The sequence below is a fragment of the Salvia miltiorrhiza genome, chromosome 2 (genome assembly GCF_028751815.1).
Source record: "Salvia miltiorrhiza cultivar Shanhuang (shh) chromosome 2, IMPLAD_Smil_shh, whole genome shotgun sequence".
NCBI lineage: Eukaryota > Viridiplantae > Streptophyta > Magnoliopsida > Lamiales > Lamiaceae > Salvia > Salvia miltiorrhiza.
The window spans coordinates 61,868,655-61,885,766 of NC_080388.1; the positions used below are offsets into that span (position 1 = coordinate 61,868,655).

At 33.1% G+C, this 17,112-nt stretch overlaps 3 protein-coding genes across 4 annotated transcripts; 1 reads left to right on the forward strand and 2 right to left on the reverse strand.

Annotated features, from left to right (window-relative positions):
- The first annotated feature begins 3,539 nt into the window (after window positions 1–3,539).
- Window positions 3,540–5,573, forward strand: LOC131010895 (probable trehalose-phosphate phosphatase 6). Of its 2 annotated transcripts, XM_057938598.1 has the most exons (8): window positions 3,540–3,699; window positions 3,806–4,053; window positions 4,130–4,270; window positions 4,341–4,412; window positions 4,498–4,593; window positions 4,671–5,054; window positions 5,126–5,218; window positions 5,324–5,573. In XM_057938598.1, exons 2-8 carry the CDS (start codon window positions 3,835–3,837, stop codon window positions 5,381–5,383), a joined length of 1,065 nt encoding a protein of 354 aa, XP_057794581.1. In that variant the 5' UTR covers window positions 3,540–3,699; window positions 3,806–3,834; the 3' UTR covers window positions 5,384–5,573. The 2 variants fall into 2 exon arrangements, with proteins under 2 accessions (XP_057794581.1, XP_057794580.1); XM_057938597.1 differs by having other exon boundaries at window positions 3,546–3,699; window positions 5,126–5,573.
- Window positions 5,574–7,892: 2,319 nt separating this feature from the next.
- Window positions 7,893–8,333, reverse strand: LOC131009848 (uncharacterized). The gene has a single exon (XM_057937253.1). It carries the CDS (start codon window positions 8,331–8,333, stop codon window positions 7,893–7,895), a length of 441 nt encoding a protein of 146 aa, XP_057793236.1.
- A 2,321-nt stretch (window positions 8,334–10,654) lies between these two features.
- On the reverse strand, window positions 10,655–11,431 carry LOC131009849 (uncharacterized). The gene is made up of 2 exons (XM_057937254.1): window positions 11,296–11,431; window positions 10,655–11,244 (listed from the first exon to the last, which is right to left on the reverse strand). The coding sequence occupies exons 1-2, from the start codon at window positions 11,429–11,431 to the stop codon at window positions 10,655–10,657; spliced, it is 726 nt and encodes a 241-aa protein (XP_057793237.1).
- Between the last annotated feature and the right edge of the window lie 5,681 nt (window positions 11,432–17,112).

A 17,112-nucleotide genomic window follows, 5' to 3' on the forward strand; every position in this document is an offset into this window, starting at 1 on the left:
TTAATATTAAACTATTGTACATGTATGAAATGTTTTTTTTTGGCGCAATATAGAATTGTATGTGTAGAAACTTACAAAAAAATGTAAAATCGAAAATAAACTTGCTACATAAATTCCATCTCAAATTTCGTCCCTAATAAATAAATTGAAAATGAACTTACTACAGAATTTCCGACGCACACGTCGCCACGGACCACCGTCCGCCAGACCATTTTTACAATAGATATATAATGATATCATAAATTGAGAGGAAAAATGTTGTTGTAAAGTTTGTCGTAAATATGGTCGGACGATCACCTTTGTTGTGTATTTTTTGTGACAGAGATAATGTCGTTAAATCTATTATAACACTTGCAACAGAGGCATATTTCCGTCGTAAGTGAATTTTGTGACTTCCAATTCTACATCGACGGTATTCTGTCAAAGATCCAAGATTGTGATTTGTTTGTAGTGTTTTTAGGTTATATTGAATTGGATCTACACCATACTTGTCTCAATTATATATTTTATTTTATTTTTTCAAGTATTAAAATTTGTATTGAAAATAAAAAAATTATGCAAGTGACTTCCTACATTAGTTTTTCTCAACTAATGTAAATTCTTACTACTATAACTTAACACAAATACTCCTATGCAACCGGTTGTACCGTACAACTGATTTTCAAAATGACACTACTTCATTCAGGAAATGACATTTGAACTTTTTTGAATGACACTACTTCAACAAACTATGTTGAAGTAGTGTCATTCAAAAATCAGTTGCACGGTGCAACCGATTGCACGGGAAAGTGCCTCATAATTTAATTTAACTTTCAACATTAAATAGGAAATAAGTGTGGAACAATCTGCAGCAATGGAACAACATCAAGACAGCAAAACCAAAAGGTTTATCTCAACACTTCTCATCTTTCATCTATAGTGGCAAAGGAAAGAGATGTCAGAAATTCTTGAAAGCTTTGTGGATTGATACGATCTGGATTCTGTGGAGATGTAGGAATGAGAGCAGGTTCCAAGGAAAGGTCTGAGAGATTCAAAAAGTTTCACATGAAATTAAAGGTAGGATGTGGAGTCGGAATTCCATTTTTCACATGGTGGATACAATTATTTCATTCCCTTTGTGGTGCTCTAAGGACTTCAAACTGGATCTGCTGTAATTGTGTACCTCTGGTACCACCTTCTTTTTTCGTTTGCCTTTAATATATCTTCTCTTTTATTGACAAAAAAAAAAAACGTTAAATAGGGAATATGTTTGTAAAAGATTGCGTAAAGTAGCTTCAATACTTGGGACATATGAAAAATATAATTGACTATATAATTTATTCGAAATGAGTAAAGTATAAAACCATGATAATAGTATAAATTAATGAAGATTTTTGTGTATTTTAGATACCCGGTAACAATAATTATGAGTTTGAAAATATTAGACACCACACATCAGAAAGAAAGAAAAAAAAATAGAAACACACGTACGGTCATATTGCACTTTCACTTAGAAATTATAATTATTTCCTCTACTTTTTTAGAATTATAATTAACTTTCTTTCATCAATGATTCCCAAATTGACTTGGATAATTCTCACTAATGCAAAACAATGGATCTAACCCCATCTTCTTCTTCTTATTTTTTTCAAGAATAAAAAGATTTGACACTTTTCCTACCTTTCAAAACTCAGTAAATTAAAATATATGTAGTAGATCCAACAAAACCAATGGTTCTATTTTTTAGGTTGAATTATATTATTAATCAAAAGAATTAAAATCTTCAATAGTTTAATAACATTATTAATCAAATCAATTAAACTCAGTCAACCGTGATGATGTTTTTTTTTTTTTTTCTTTTTTTCTTTTTTGAAGGAACCGTGATGATGTTTTATATCCTTTTATATGCCGAGTACATCAATAGTTCATGCAAAATATAATTATATAAAAAATGAGAAAAGGAAAACTATACTACAGAATAATTAATAAAATAAAAATCAATGTCCCTGTTTTATTTAATTATTTATGTTTGATGTGATTCAATATCTTTGCTAATGTCGAAGACACTCATAATTAATCTGGGAAATGAAGTGGGCAGTCCACCAAAATACTTAATTAGTTAAAAATATAATCCAATAATTCCTCTCTTGAAGTGCAATAACCCAATGATTTTTTGTACTATCGCCAATTTCATTTTATTCAACTAATTAATTATTGTTATCTCGCACAGTCCCCTTTACATCAAAGTCTCTTTGTTTTTTTTTTTCATTTAATGTATCTTTCAAAAGATTATGGAATCTGGGAACTGTGCAGGCACTTAATAGTTACAACTTACACCATTGAATTACAACAATAATTTAAAGATTAATTAATAGTACAATACTTACTTTTGGTTTCTTTTTTACCCAAACTATTATAAGAACCTTTTAAACCAAAATGTATATTCAGAAAATCTGTAGAAAAAAAAAATTAAGGAGGAAAGTAGCAATTTAAAATGGGATCCAACCTTCTTGCATTTAGTGGGTATTAATTTAGATTGCGTATATTACGGATTTAATGATATATGTGACATCAAGTCAAAAAAAAAAAAATGATATATGTGACATGAGAATAAATTCCCCACCCCAAAATTACATTTACATTGGATCCCACTTTATTTATCATCTTTACATTCTTTGGAACTGAATCAACTGATCGATATTGAATTTTTGATTTGACTTCATTAATTAGGTCCAATCTTTACTGTGTATATACATTCACCCTAAACTAAAATTGCTAAATACATAAAAAGAGAAAAAGCAACACAAAGAACCCCAGATACTTTACATTTTCTCTCTTATGTCTCTCAAATTTCATATATTCAACTTGATATCAGTGGCACAAGCAGAGAAAAAAAAATCAAAAAAAAGAAAAAGAAAATCAAGCGTACGATGTGCTCGAAGAAGCCATTGCTTGAAATTTTCAGCAAATCAACACCCTTATATATATAGGGGTGGGTTAAAATAAAAACATCTTTTAGAGTATAAAATATGAATCATTTTTAATCCTTAGATCATCAAGATCTACAGTTGATTCATCACCTTGTTGGATGAATTCATGGTCTTGAGTTCGAATTCTATAGGTAACAAAAAAATTATTTTTCGCAATTCATACATTCACACAACGAATTCATATGTGTTCTACATAGAATTCATACATTTTAGGTAGTTTTTATTTTATATGTTAAGAAGTGTTCATACCGTAGGCCTCCCTTATATATATAAAGCATGTCAATTTTTTTTTCAATATTACAAGTGAGTAATTTTATTAGGCCTATTTCAACCTTCAGCCCTGAACGATGCCTGACTTTACATGCACATGTCCTTATACGACACGTATCGAATCGTAATATCATCGGTACAGAATAATAGGAGAATAAAAAATGTAACATTATTTGTAATATTGTGGGGCCGCGCACACAAATACTATAATAAATAAATAAATAATAAAAAAAGGTGGTAAAGAAAAGTTGGGATACTTGGTCTCATAGTGGTTCCAAGTTACTTATAAATTGATCACACCCCATCTTCCCTTTGTCACTTGTGATTTGTTGTCTCACTTCTCCCACAATTTTTCTTGCTCTGCAGAAGAGAAAAATCCAAATCTAGAAGGCAGCATTCCTCCTCTTGTTCCCAAGTTTTTGCACCCCATTTTCAACCAAAACTTCCACATATTTTCCTGGTAATTTACCGCTTGAGCTGTATATAATTAATTAACTTGATTGCCGGGCTAAAAGTCTTTGTTTATTTATGTGTCACAAGTTTTTAACTATAAATAAGGAATGCAGGTTTTTGTGGAACAGAAGCAGGCTTGTGAATGACGAACCAGAAAATGGTGATCCCCGACGCGAAATCGGGCATTCCGATGGGGTTCGGCGTGGCAATGCCCGTTTTCCCAGCCAAGGGAAACCGGTTTCCATTGAAGAAGCTCTTCAAGAATGCCAAGGCGGCAAGGATCAATGCCTTGCTCGACTCCATGAGGGCCTCCTCGCCCACCAGGAGGCCCTCCGATGCCGACGACCATGCCTCTTGGAACGTAAGTAATTCAATTCTTGCTTCTTCTTTTTTTATATGTATATATAAATGGGCGTGGCTGACGCACGTGCGCGCAGCTTGAGCACCCGTCGGCCCTCAGCATGTTCGACGAGATCGCGAGCGCCGCCAAGGGAAAGCAGATCGTAGTGTTCTTGGACTACGACGGCACCCTCTCCCCCATCGTCCCCGACCCCGACCGCGCCTTCATCACCACCGAGGTTCGTCACGCTCTACAATTATGTCATCAAATTCAACTCAATTAAATTAATATACTGTCCCTTTTTTCAGATGAGAGAAGCTGTGAGAGACGTGGCGAAATTGTTCCCGACCGCCATTGTTAGCGGGAGGTGCAGAGCTAAGGTACATTTTAATTCTATTCATGATAGATCAAATTCTACATTCTTGAAAAACTTTGTTTAATTTAATTATTTTTTCTACTTTGAAGGTGTACGATTTCGTGCAATTGTCGGAGCTCTCGTACGCCGGCAGCCATGGAATGGACATCAAGGCGCCATCAAAAGGGCACAGGTCACAAAGAAAAGTGAGTGCCGAAAAATGAAGATATATATATTTAGGAGTTATGCTGTTATATTGAATGTGTGTAATATATATGTGCAGGGAAATGAAAGTGTGCTGTGCCAGCCTGCAAGGGAATTTCTGCCTATAATCGAGGAGGTATACAGAGGATTGATAGAGCAAGTGAAGCAGATTCCTGGAGCAAATGTGGAGCACAACAGATTCTGTCTGTCGGTTCACTACCGGTGCGTAGAGGAGAAGAGATGGGTGGAGTTGGCGGATCAAGTGAAGGTGGTGATGAAGGAGTACCCGCAGCTAAGGGTGAGCCATGGTAGAAAAGTATTCGAGATTCGTCCAACTATAAAATGGGACAAGGGCAATGCGGTGGAGTTCTTGTTGGAATCATTAGGCTACCATGACTCCACTCATCATCATGTGTTGCCCATCTATATAGGCGATGACACAACCGATGAAGATGCCTTCAAAGTAATCACCATCACCTCGCTACCTTAATTTTTATTAATTACTTTCACCCATTCACTCACTCTTGTTTTCAGGTTTTGCGAAAGAGGGGTCAAGGACTAGGAATCCTAGTATCCAAAACGCCCAAACAAACAAATGCGTCCTACTCTTTGCAAGAACCAACCGAGGCAAGCAACAAATTATCTTTCTTTTTTTTCTTTGGTTTTAAGATGGAGTATTATTTTTTTGTTGGGATTAGAGTGCATGTTAACATCATACCATATTTTTGACAGGTTATGCACTTCCTAAGACGCTTGGTGGAGTGGAAGAAGGTGTCCTTGCTAAGACATTAGTGAGACTTGTTGATGTAGAGAGAGAGAGAGAGAGAGAGAGAGAGAGTTGTAGAGATATAATTACCTGTCCTAGATGTTTTATGAGGGATGGGGTTGAATTTCTGTAATTGTTCTTCTTTTTTAATTTTTTTTAATTGTAATTTGACCCCAAAGGGGTTAATTTTTATGCATTTTTCAAATATTCGAGTAACTGGCACAAGGGATGACAACATGGCAGATTCTCATGTGTCTCACTATTATTAAATAAAATTTATTGTAATATTATGAATCATTATGGCAAAGAACTGGAGTTCACAAAAAAATGTATAGCAATTCTAATAATGAATTCATAACTCATAAAAATGAAATTAAATTATAGTAATATTAATATTAGGTGAAATAAACTTTAATTAATAAATATAAAATTAAATTAGAGCATATGAAATTAAAAATAAAAAAGAAATTGAAACTGAAATATCAAATTTAGGAAGGATACTGGATCTCAGATTCTCAAGTGGCAAATTCTGACAAAACTGGAAAACTGTCTTTAAAATATTTCAAGAAATTTAAGACCAACTGCTTATGTTTCTAAACCTTATAGGTTCAACAAGATCTATATAATCTTTAATTATTGATGGTATATTATGTGTCTTTAAAAACAGTTTCGCTTTTTCCTTTCTTTATTGGCTTCGCTCAATGCAACATCGAACATCGCAATAAAGAAAACTAGAATAAGAAAAAAATAAAGGCCTGGTAGGTCAAGTTTGAAAGGCAAAAGTCAAAACTGTTTAGACCTTTTATAAATATTTTGAAATTAATTTTAACAGGCTAAACTCAAAAGGAATCTACTATCATTCTTACTCGAAACATCCGATAAGTAGTAGACGCCTATTTGTATATATACACCACAATCAATCTCTCATAAGAAGAAATTATTATTATTATTATTATTATTATTATTATTATTATTATTATTATTATGATTATTATTATTATGATTATTATTATTATTATTATTATTATTATTATTATTATTATTATTATTATTATTTGTTTTCGTGTCAATATTTTAATCCGATTTGGCACTTAAATATTGACATCAGTGAAATCGGCAACGTAAAGAATTGAGAAAGTAGAAGTTTGAATTTAATATCTTCTTAATAAAATGATTGGAGCACAATCGAAAATAAAATTCATTATCCATGATTTAAAATAATTATACCGCTTTTTCTACAATTTATCTGCACATTAGTTCTTCTATTTTTTAATATGATCTTGGTACCAGCCACAAATTTCATCTGAAAGTTGGGATACATTAATAAAACCTTAAAAAAATCAAACAATTTCTCGAACATTGTTGATGCATTGTGTTTATCCGATTTTAGAGACTGGTGATATGTAGTGCATTATTATTTTATTTGGAAATTTGAATAGTATTACCGAGAAAAAAAATCTAGTCATGCGACGATATAACCAAAAAACTAATTGCTCCATTATATTTGACTTAATTTGTTTCTTTTGTGAATAATAATTTTACGCTATTATTTACTATTTTCTTCGTCTCTCAAACATATTTCTAAAAAAAATATTGCACAAATTTTAATAAATTGTATATTTAATTAGTGAAGAATGAGTCCCATAAAACATGAAAATTGTAAGAATAATAATAAATGGGAATTCCAAAATTAAATTAAGAAGATGTTTTGGGAACGGACCAAAATGAAAAAAGAGGAAGATGTTTGAGGGACGTAAGGAGTATAAAAAAAGTGTGCTATTAACAATGGTAAATTTTCATCTTTAGAGAAAGATTTTCCGTGATAATTGAACTTAACTACAGAATTAACAACACATTGTCACTGCAACATCCTTCATCGTATTCTTATTGGACGACTGAAGAAGCTTTTCGTCATTGAAACTCACGACAGACTCGCAACAGAAAATAGGTGTTGTTAAAAGACACGACCAGATAAAGACCAATTAATGTCCTCATTGACTATTGTTTAATATTTATATTTTAAATATTCCCTTCTTTACTTTTAAAGAAATCATTAATTTTTGGTCCGTCATATTTATTTAATTTTTCGTCGTTGAAAATTTATTATTTTTCCTAAACATTCAAATTATAATAGTATTACATATTATTATGCCAACACAATTGACCGATAATTCCATAAATTGCATAATTACAAGCAATATTTATTAACGACATTCAACGATAGAGTTTTTAAAAATATTAATATAAATAGTAGTACGTCATTAAGGCCGAAGAATTATCGACATAATGGTTTCCATCGTTAAATTTTTATGTGAATCGCAAAGTTTATAATAGTATTAAATAAGAGTTCACATATTTTACACTATATTACCCTTTAGATAAGTTTTTTTTTTTTTATCAGAAAAAGCAAAATTAAATTAACTGGAAAGGTACAAGAAGTACCAAGAGTTCAATACAGACAACAACCAGACAGAGAGAACTAGCCAAACAACCAGGAAAACACAAAGGCAAGAGCCACCAACATGACACGAACCATCAACTCAAGATCCCTTCAAGCGAGAGCCAGGCTTGGAGATCCAAAACAGGCGCCTCCAACTTAAAAATCATTTTCCAACACCAAAGCTTCATCTTGATCTCCAAAACCAATTTATCTTTGTTCCACACTCCTTGTTTAAAGATACAGTTATTCCTCTCTTTCCAAATGCTCCAAACAATGCTAATCCACAAACCAGTAAGGAATCGAGTTTCAGCTTTATTCCCAAGACCAATGAAAGCAAGGAAGTGTTCTTTTGCATTGTGATGTAAAGCCGAGCTCTTACCAATCCACCGAAGAAAAGCATTCCAAATCTCCCCTGTTTTTTCACAAAGAAAGAGAATATGCTCCAGATCCTCCATCTGAGAATGACAAAAGATGCAGTCCGTTTCCGGAGAAGTGTTGAGTACATGTCTTCGAACGAGGTTATCGCAAGTAGCCATTCTTCCTTTCATAATCCTCCAAGCAGTCGTTTTTGCTTTGTGTGGAACCGGAGCTTTCCAGATCTTGGAGAATTCCTCTGTGAATCGGCTGTGGCTGCTTCCCTCCTAATAGCTTTGTATGCTGAATTCACTGTGTAGGTACCAGATGGAGAAATTTTCCACCTCCAGCCATCTTTAACACCTGCATTCACCTTGAAAAGATTGATAACAGCAAGAAGGTTAGAAGCATGACTTAAATCTCTACCCCTCAGATATCTAGTCCACTCAAGCTTCCACTCCCAAACACCTTCGACCCAAGAGCCCATATTCTTGATGTACCCTTCTTGATTACCACTCAATCGGAAAAGACTTGGGAACCTTTCTTTGAAGCTTTTACCCCCCACCCAACAATGATTCCAAAACTGTATAGAATCTCCCTCCCTCACCTTCAACTCCAGATTATCCCTCAACCATTTCCCCCCGTCCCCTCTGCTTAAACTAACCACCCTCTTCCACCACCACGATTTAACCTCTCTCTTTCTTTCGAAACAAAGACCATCACCATCCCACCCGATCTCCCCCTTACTAGCTTGAACCACACGAACCCAAAAAGACTCCCTCTCTGTCAACAACCGCCAAATCCATTTAGCCATGAGAGCCTTATTAAAACTCTCCAAGTCTTTAATACCCAGCCCTCCCTCTTGAACATCCTCACCTAAAACCTCCCATTTAACCCAATGGATCTTTCTACACTCTGTTTCTTCTCCCCCCCCCTCCCCCACAGAAACCCACTCATCACTCTACGGCACTCAACCAAGACACTCTTAGGCACAAGAGAGAAAGAAAGCTTGAAAAATAGGAATTGAGAAAAGAACAGAGCGCAACAACGTAATTCTCCCGGCAAAGGACAACTTCCGATTCTGCCAAAATTTGATTTTCCTCTTAATTTTCTCAACCAAATAGCTCCACTCTGCTACTCGAGACAAACGAGCACCAATCAAGATACCCAAAAATTTAGTAGGAAACTCGCCAACTTGACAATTAAGAGTATTTGCCATCTGAACTCTCAAGGGGCTCGGAACACCAATCCCAAAGATATTGCTTTTATCAAAGTTAACTTTAAGACCCGACAGAGCTTCAAAAATTTTCAGAATACTCTTGAGAACCCAAGCATTTTCACTTTTCCCGGAGGCCACAAAAACCGTATCGTCTGCATACTGCAAGTGGGAGACAGAAAGACCGTTGCTCCTGAAAACAAACGGTTCCAGCAGCCTTTGATGAATGGCTCTATTGGTGATCAAATTGAGTCCTTCCGCTACAATCAGGAATAGGAAAGGAGATAGGGGATCGCCTTGTCTGAGGCCCCTTTCCAAATGAAACTCACCTGATGGGCTACCATTAACTAAGACATTGGTCGTGGCAGAACTTAAGCAGCCCGAGATCCATCTCCTCCATCGAAGACTAAAGTTCATCCTATCGAGCATCTCATCCAAGAACTCCCAATCAACAGTGTCGTAAGCCTTGGCAAAGTCCGCTTTAAACAGAATTAATCCCTGCTTTCTTCTCTTGGCTTCCTCAATAATTTCATTCACCACGATGACCCCATCAAGAATATACCTCCCTGCAACGAACGCACTTTGACAATCCGAGATAATCAAATGCATCACCTTTTTCAATCTTGAGGCCAGCACCTTAGCAATAACCTTATAAAGACTGTTGATCAGAGAAATAGGACGAAAATCCTTTAAATCCGAGGCAGTTTCCTTCTTTGGAATTAAAACGATGAAAGAAGTGTTGCATCCTCTGGCCAGTTTACCATTAGAATGAAACTCCTTCAAAACTCCCATCAAGTCATTTTTGATAATATCCCAGTATTTCTTCATAAAGAGAAAATTAAAGCCATCGGGACCAGGACTTTTACCTCCATCACAATTCCAAATTGCTTCTTTCGTTTCCTCCTCTGAAAAGGGCGAATCCAGCCAATCCCTAAGTTCATCCGAGATCTTCTTTTGCACAAAATCAGTTGGAATCGTTGGCCTATCTCCTCTTCTTTTCCTGAACTGATCTTCGAAATGGGTTCTGATCTCCTGTTTGACCTCATCTGGTTTATCAATCTAGCTGTCTCTGACATTGAGCCTTGAGATCTTGTTTTTAAGACGCCTTCCGTTAATGACTTTATGAAAATAGCTGCTATTCACATCTCCGTCTTTCAACCACCGGTCCCTCGCTTTTTGAGATAAGAGATTGTCTCTATTTCTCATTTGGAGGAGCAAGTTTGTAGCAGCTTCGTTTCTCTTGACAATCTCATCTTCTTCCAACCCCAGGGTGTCGTCAATGACATCTCATTCATTGATCTCCGTTTTAAGTTTTTCGAGATTCTGATCAATCGAACCAAAACTCTCCTTATTCCATTTCTTGAGATCTTCCTTCAACCTTTTCAACTTTTCTTTGAACACATAGCATTTCCAGCCCGAAAAGTCATTCCTGTTCCACGATTCTCGAACCACCCTTTCAAAATCCGGGTGATTAACCCAAGCATTGATGAACCTAAAGGGTTTCGGCCCCCAATCCACATAGTTCGTTTCCAAGAGGATAGGGCAATGATCCGACACCGTTCTATGCAATCCTCTTACTTTTGTTTGTGGCTCAACCGAAACCCACTTCTCATTAACCAGGAAACGATCAAGTTTAGATTTGCACAGACCCTGCGGCTGATACCAAGTGAAGTTTCTTCCTTGTAATCGAACATCCACCAAACCATTACCTCTAATGAAACAGTCAAAAGACTGAATATCTCTAGCCGAGAAATGACTGCCTCTTCCCATTCTTTCTGATCTAGATCTAACAGAGTTAAAATCCCCACCAATACAAACACAAGACTCTCTATTCTGATCAACCACCAAACCAATAGAATTCCACAATTCCTCTCTATCTGCCAGAGATTGGGGCGCATAGGTATTAATAAAGCAGCAATCGAAGTTACCTGGATTCCATCTTCCATTCACAATCAGTGCACCCGGGATGTCCCAATGGCTAGAGCATGCAAACCGCGAAGGATTCCACACAGTTAAAATCCCTCCTGGCCTCCCTTCTGCTTTTAGATAAGTGAGATGGGACATAAAGAATATAATAATATAGGAATCATTTTCCGCCTTTATATTATGAATATATATATTATTGATGCTTAAGTATGTTGAATGAATCTTTGGTTTAGGATTCTAGTCTCATAAGCGCTGAAAATTTCATTTTTCTTTTGTAATCAACATTTTTCACAAAGAATTAAATTTATACGATAAATTTAGTCTGCATAATCAATATACTTACAATCTTTATTACGAAGGCCATGTCATAATATTTCCTTTTTTGTCAAACTAAATTTCATTAAATGCCTTGATCAAGTCATCGCTATTCGATTTGAATTAATTCAAAAATCCAATTGAATAAGATCCCTGTTAAATATCATATTTATTGAAAACGGGATTTCATACTTTACATACAATAGTTAATTGGCCTCGCACACTCTCCATTCTAGTATAGACTTTGATTTGACACGAACCAGAAATTTTTCGGTGATAAAGAGAAGGAAAATGACTCAGAAATGTGTGTGATCATCCCAAAAATATGTAGACTTAATTTATTGCTAAGTAGATATCAACTTTTTCTTTTTTGCCTAAAAAAAGAGACTATTAACTTTTTTTTTTTATCAATTAACAATTAAATAATGATAAAATTAATTTAGAGATCACACCACAATATACTGAAATCCAATACCTTTAACTTTAGATATTAATCATTCTACCACTAATCCAACACACAAATATCAACTTTTTTGTTTGCGTGTGTTGGCCTAGTGATAAGAGATTAATGTCCGAGATCTTGAGATGCTAGGTTCGAGTTTTTCATCCCGCGATCTTCAAAATTTCTTTATTTACTTATCTAATTTATAAAAAACAAATACCAACTTTTTTGAACTTATTGCAAACATATCAATATGTCTCATTTTTTTAATTAATAGTAAACCCTTCTCATCTAATTATCTTTAGCATGATCATTTGGAATGAAAATTAACTTAGACGTACATGTGACATCAAAACTATTGATTAAATGTTTATAAAACCTATTATCTGGATTTCCTCCCATATATACTGTGATTAAATTTAAGGTTAATTGCATATAATATCATGAACTTTGTCCGAAATTTATTTTTTTCACGATCTTTAAAAATTTCATTTTTATCAAATACTTTGACATTTATTCAATTTCCCCACGATTTTTTTTATGATCGGAAAAATGACATAGCAGTTACGTGGATTTAATTTTACACGTAACACTGACGTGGAATTCATATGAATTTCAAATTACACATATAATATTAAATCATAATAAAAAGTCCTAATTTCTTTGAATTTCTCATTTTTATCGGGCAAAGGAAAATCAAAGATTGCTTTTGGCGTTAGAAAAATAACGATTGTTTTCCTTTCCACCACCTCTGTCGAAGGGTCCCTCTCCAGATCAGTGTGGAAGTCTTCGTGTCAAGCTCTTACAAACCAGTGGCGTCGATTGCTTCGTGTTTTCAGTCTTCCAAACCAGTGCACCGATTGCTGGCACCGATTCTTGGCACCGGTGCTTCGCTCATTGGTGGCGCTAACTGCTGAAACGAGGATTTTAATGTTTAAACTGAAACACATTGTTTAATTTATCGAAATGGCGTGTGCCGGCAAGCCACATCTGCGCCACGTCGATTTCGATTTGAGGGTAACAAAAAAATCGTGGGGAAATTGAACAAATATCAAAGTATTTAATAAAAAATGAAATTTTTAAAGATCGTGGGGAAAATAGATTTCGGACAAAGTTCGTGATATTATATGTAATTAATCCTTAAATTTATAACTCATATTGTTGTGAGTCTTAATTACGTACGTCACACCAACTTCTGACTCAATTACTTAATCATCAGACATTCAACGATAAATTTAACACATGATAGAACAATTCGGATAAGCTTCACATTATCTTAGATTTCTTGTGATCAAGCAACTTAATTATTTATGACTATTTACTTATTATTGAATTATATGAGTGAATAGTACCTCCAAAATATATTTAAATGAGTACGAACCAATGATGATGGTTAGACACGTCGGTAGTTCCTCAAATGAGGGATAATGGCATGCACATGCATTGATTCACTTAAAACATTAAAGGTGTATAACTTTAGGCGTCAAGAAAAGTGTGTGTTTCTTGATTCTTGATCCATTTTTTTTCTTTTCTTTCAAGTTTATGTGACATATATATAAATATATTGGAAGGCATCTTAACAGTTGTAAAGACACTTGGGACCAGAAAAAACAGCAAGATTCTAACAAAAACAATTTTGAATGTAAGAAGATGCATGACTTGTGTCTTTATTAGAAGAGAAAAATGTTTATTGAGGTTGTATATATATTGATTAGTTTGACTGGAATGGCCATTTGAACCAGTAGGTTAGCATATAGTGTTGGTGGTTAAGAGTTCAATCATATAATGAATGCTCTTCTTACAAATAAAATTGAGTGACATGCAATAGTTTGTAGATTATTAAAATTTTAAAAATTCACGTGATTTTGCTAACGAGTTGGATTTTAACCTAATTTAATATTAATATGGCAAATCGACTGGTGAATAAAACGATATCGTTTTTACTTTATTAAAGCGTCGTTCGTAGATTACTAACATCTAATTTGTGTTTTGGAAAATAAATCACAGACATATTCTTACGCTTGAGCAAAATCAGATCAAATTAATATTTGGACAATTGTCGAATAGACTTTCAAGTTGGTATGCAAATTAAAATCAAAATTTGGTCAAAATTTAGTAATTTACATAAAAATCAATTGGTCCAACGTAGGGGTGGATCGGTACGGTATGCCGAAAATTTTCCGTCATACCGTATACCATACCGTAAATTGCGGTATGAGAATTTTCATACCGTTGCCGTACCGTACTTTTCGGTATACCGAAGATCGGCATACCGAAAATTTCGGTATGAGAATTTCCATACCGTTGTCGTACCGATAGTGCGGTATACCATACCGAAAGTCGGTATACCATATCTTACGGTATATCGAAATTATTGGTGTATTAATATCAATATATGTAATATATAATACGTATATAGTTTTTTATTATATATAACATAATATATACGTAACCCTATAACTTTTTAAATTATTTTAGTACATTATAATTAAGTTAAATTATCAACTTAGATAACAATGAAATATATATATATATATATATATATATTATGTATCTAATACTTAATAAATAGTTATATTATTATTTATCTTTTTATGAGATATATTGTTAAATAATGCATTATATTGTTTTTATTTATATTCAAGGATTTAATGAGTATTGAATAATAATTTAATGAAAATATAGTAAGTATTTCATGTTTGATATTAATTGCTTTTATTTATATTAGAAAAATGACATAATTATATTTTTTTTCCCTTAATTAAATGAATCAAATATTTTTGGTTCAGTTTGGTATTCAATTCAAATTTTTGATATTCAAGTACGAAATTTTGTCATCAACTCAAATACAAATATGAATATTTTGTTTGATTTGATTAGTTATCAAATATGATTCAAAAATCATAATGCTCGATTAAGTATTTAAAAATAAAGAATAAAATAGATATAAAGTAAAATAAAGAAAAAAATAATATTTACTTAAATAAAAATTAATATTAATCAAAGCATTAAAAACATTGATTTCAAATTCAATAATATTCGCTTCAATTCGATTTGTTTACTTTACATCCGTAGAATTAACTTATTCTAAAATTATAGTTATAGTCTACATATATAATATAACTATATAGCTCACACTTATATAGTTATATATTATAATTGACTGTATATTGATATTTTAGTTTCATCAATAACCTAGTAGATCTTGTAATTATTGCTTGAGTTTTATATTTACTCAATTTATTTACTTTTCAAAATTTACTTATGACTTATTATTATCTATTAGTTAATTTAATATATAACATGAATGTAACTTATTCTAGAGATATAGTTATTCTAGAATTAGAATTATAGTATGTAGACATATAAATATAGATATATATGTAGCTCATACTTGTATAGTTATATAATATACTTGTATATTTTTCAAAGTCCTTTAGTTAAATAACATAGACGCAATTTATTTACATGTTTTTAATTATTAATAAATATATATTTTATAAGTTGTCATTGATTTTTTAGTAATTATGAAAAAAAACTTTTTAATAATTTACCACTAATTATATATATATATATAATTTATTCTGACGGTATACGGGTTTTTTCGGTATATACCAATACCGCGGTATGTATCGTAGGATGGTATATACCGAAACAACGGTATATATCGATTTTTCGGCATATACCGCGGTATCGATATATATCGGTATACCGCGGTATGGGGAAAATGATACCGTTGCCATACCGAAAATTTTCGGTACGGTACAATACTGTACCGAAATTTTCGGTATACCGAAATTTCGATATGTTCGGTATTTTTCGGGTACGGTAACTGCGGTATACCGATTTTTCGGTATTTTGCTCCACTCCTAGTCCAACGTATGCATATGTAGATGCAGTACTTACATTTGATGTGTTATAGTAAAAAATCACTAATTAAATTCCAATACTAAGACTAGATCTGTATCACACCGTCGTGTAAAGTAGTTTGGAGACAACGGTAAAAACTCATAGTAGAGTCTATTTATGTAGTCTTGTGTCATTTGATGTTCACCTAACGAAGACGCACGCTTGGCAAAGTCCATATCTTATCAAAACAAGTACAAGTAGCTCGCATTTCGCTTTCATATATAATCAAAATGAAAACCAACATTTATATTATTTCTTTTTGCACTCAATTTTGACTTAAATTGTAATTCAAAAAAATGACTTAAATTGGTTTTATAACAAGTTTTCAAGAAACTACAACATTTCCTCAAACTATTGGGAGGGTGAAAATATCAAATTATCCAGCACATAAGCATCCATTTTTAGTATTTGAAATGAATCCAATTTACCGATCGAATATATATAGTGCTCACTTTTAATTTTTTTGTTTTGTTTTATTTTTGTAATTAGAGTTTATTTTATCCAATTTAGGTGAAATAAAGTTATACATGAGATATTGTTAAATCCGCATATATATATATATATATATAGGGGGTCGCTCCAATGAGACCCCCTAATTTTAGTGATCTACGATTTGGTGCGTTTATTTTATCAATTCTATGGCTGATATTGTATCTGGAGGGAGATTTTTTTTCGTAGGGTTCGAATCATGGAGGGAACGGAATATTTTAAATTTTGTTATTCATCTGTATATACTGCATTGTTCATCAATATATATATATATATATATATATATATATATGTGTGTGTGTGTGTGTGTGTGTGTCTTATTCAATAACAATTTTTTAAATTTTGTTTTTCATCAGTATATGCATCTTGTTTGTTAGATATACGTTTTGTTCATTAGTATTATATGTCTTATTCATTGTCCTCATGTTACACGAAAAATAGAGGGTCTCACTGGAGCACGCCCCTATATATATATATATATATAGGGTTAGTATCTATTGAGAATTGTCATTTATGTAAGAATTAAGAATTAATATCCACCTTAGATATACCATAAATCAACGACTATGATTAAACATTTTGATGAATTTCTCTCACCCATGAATAACTATAAACTGGCCGAAAATTATGTAAATGGGCACCAATGTAATTAGCACATTTTCGG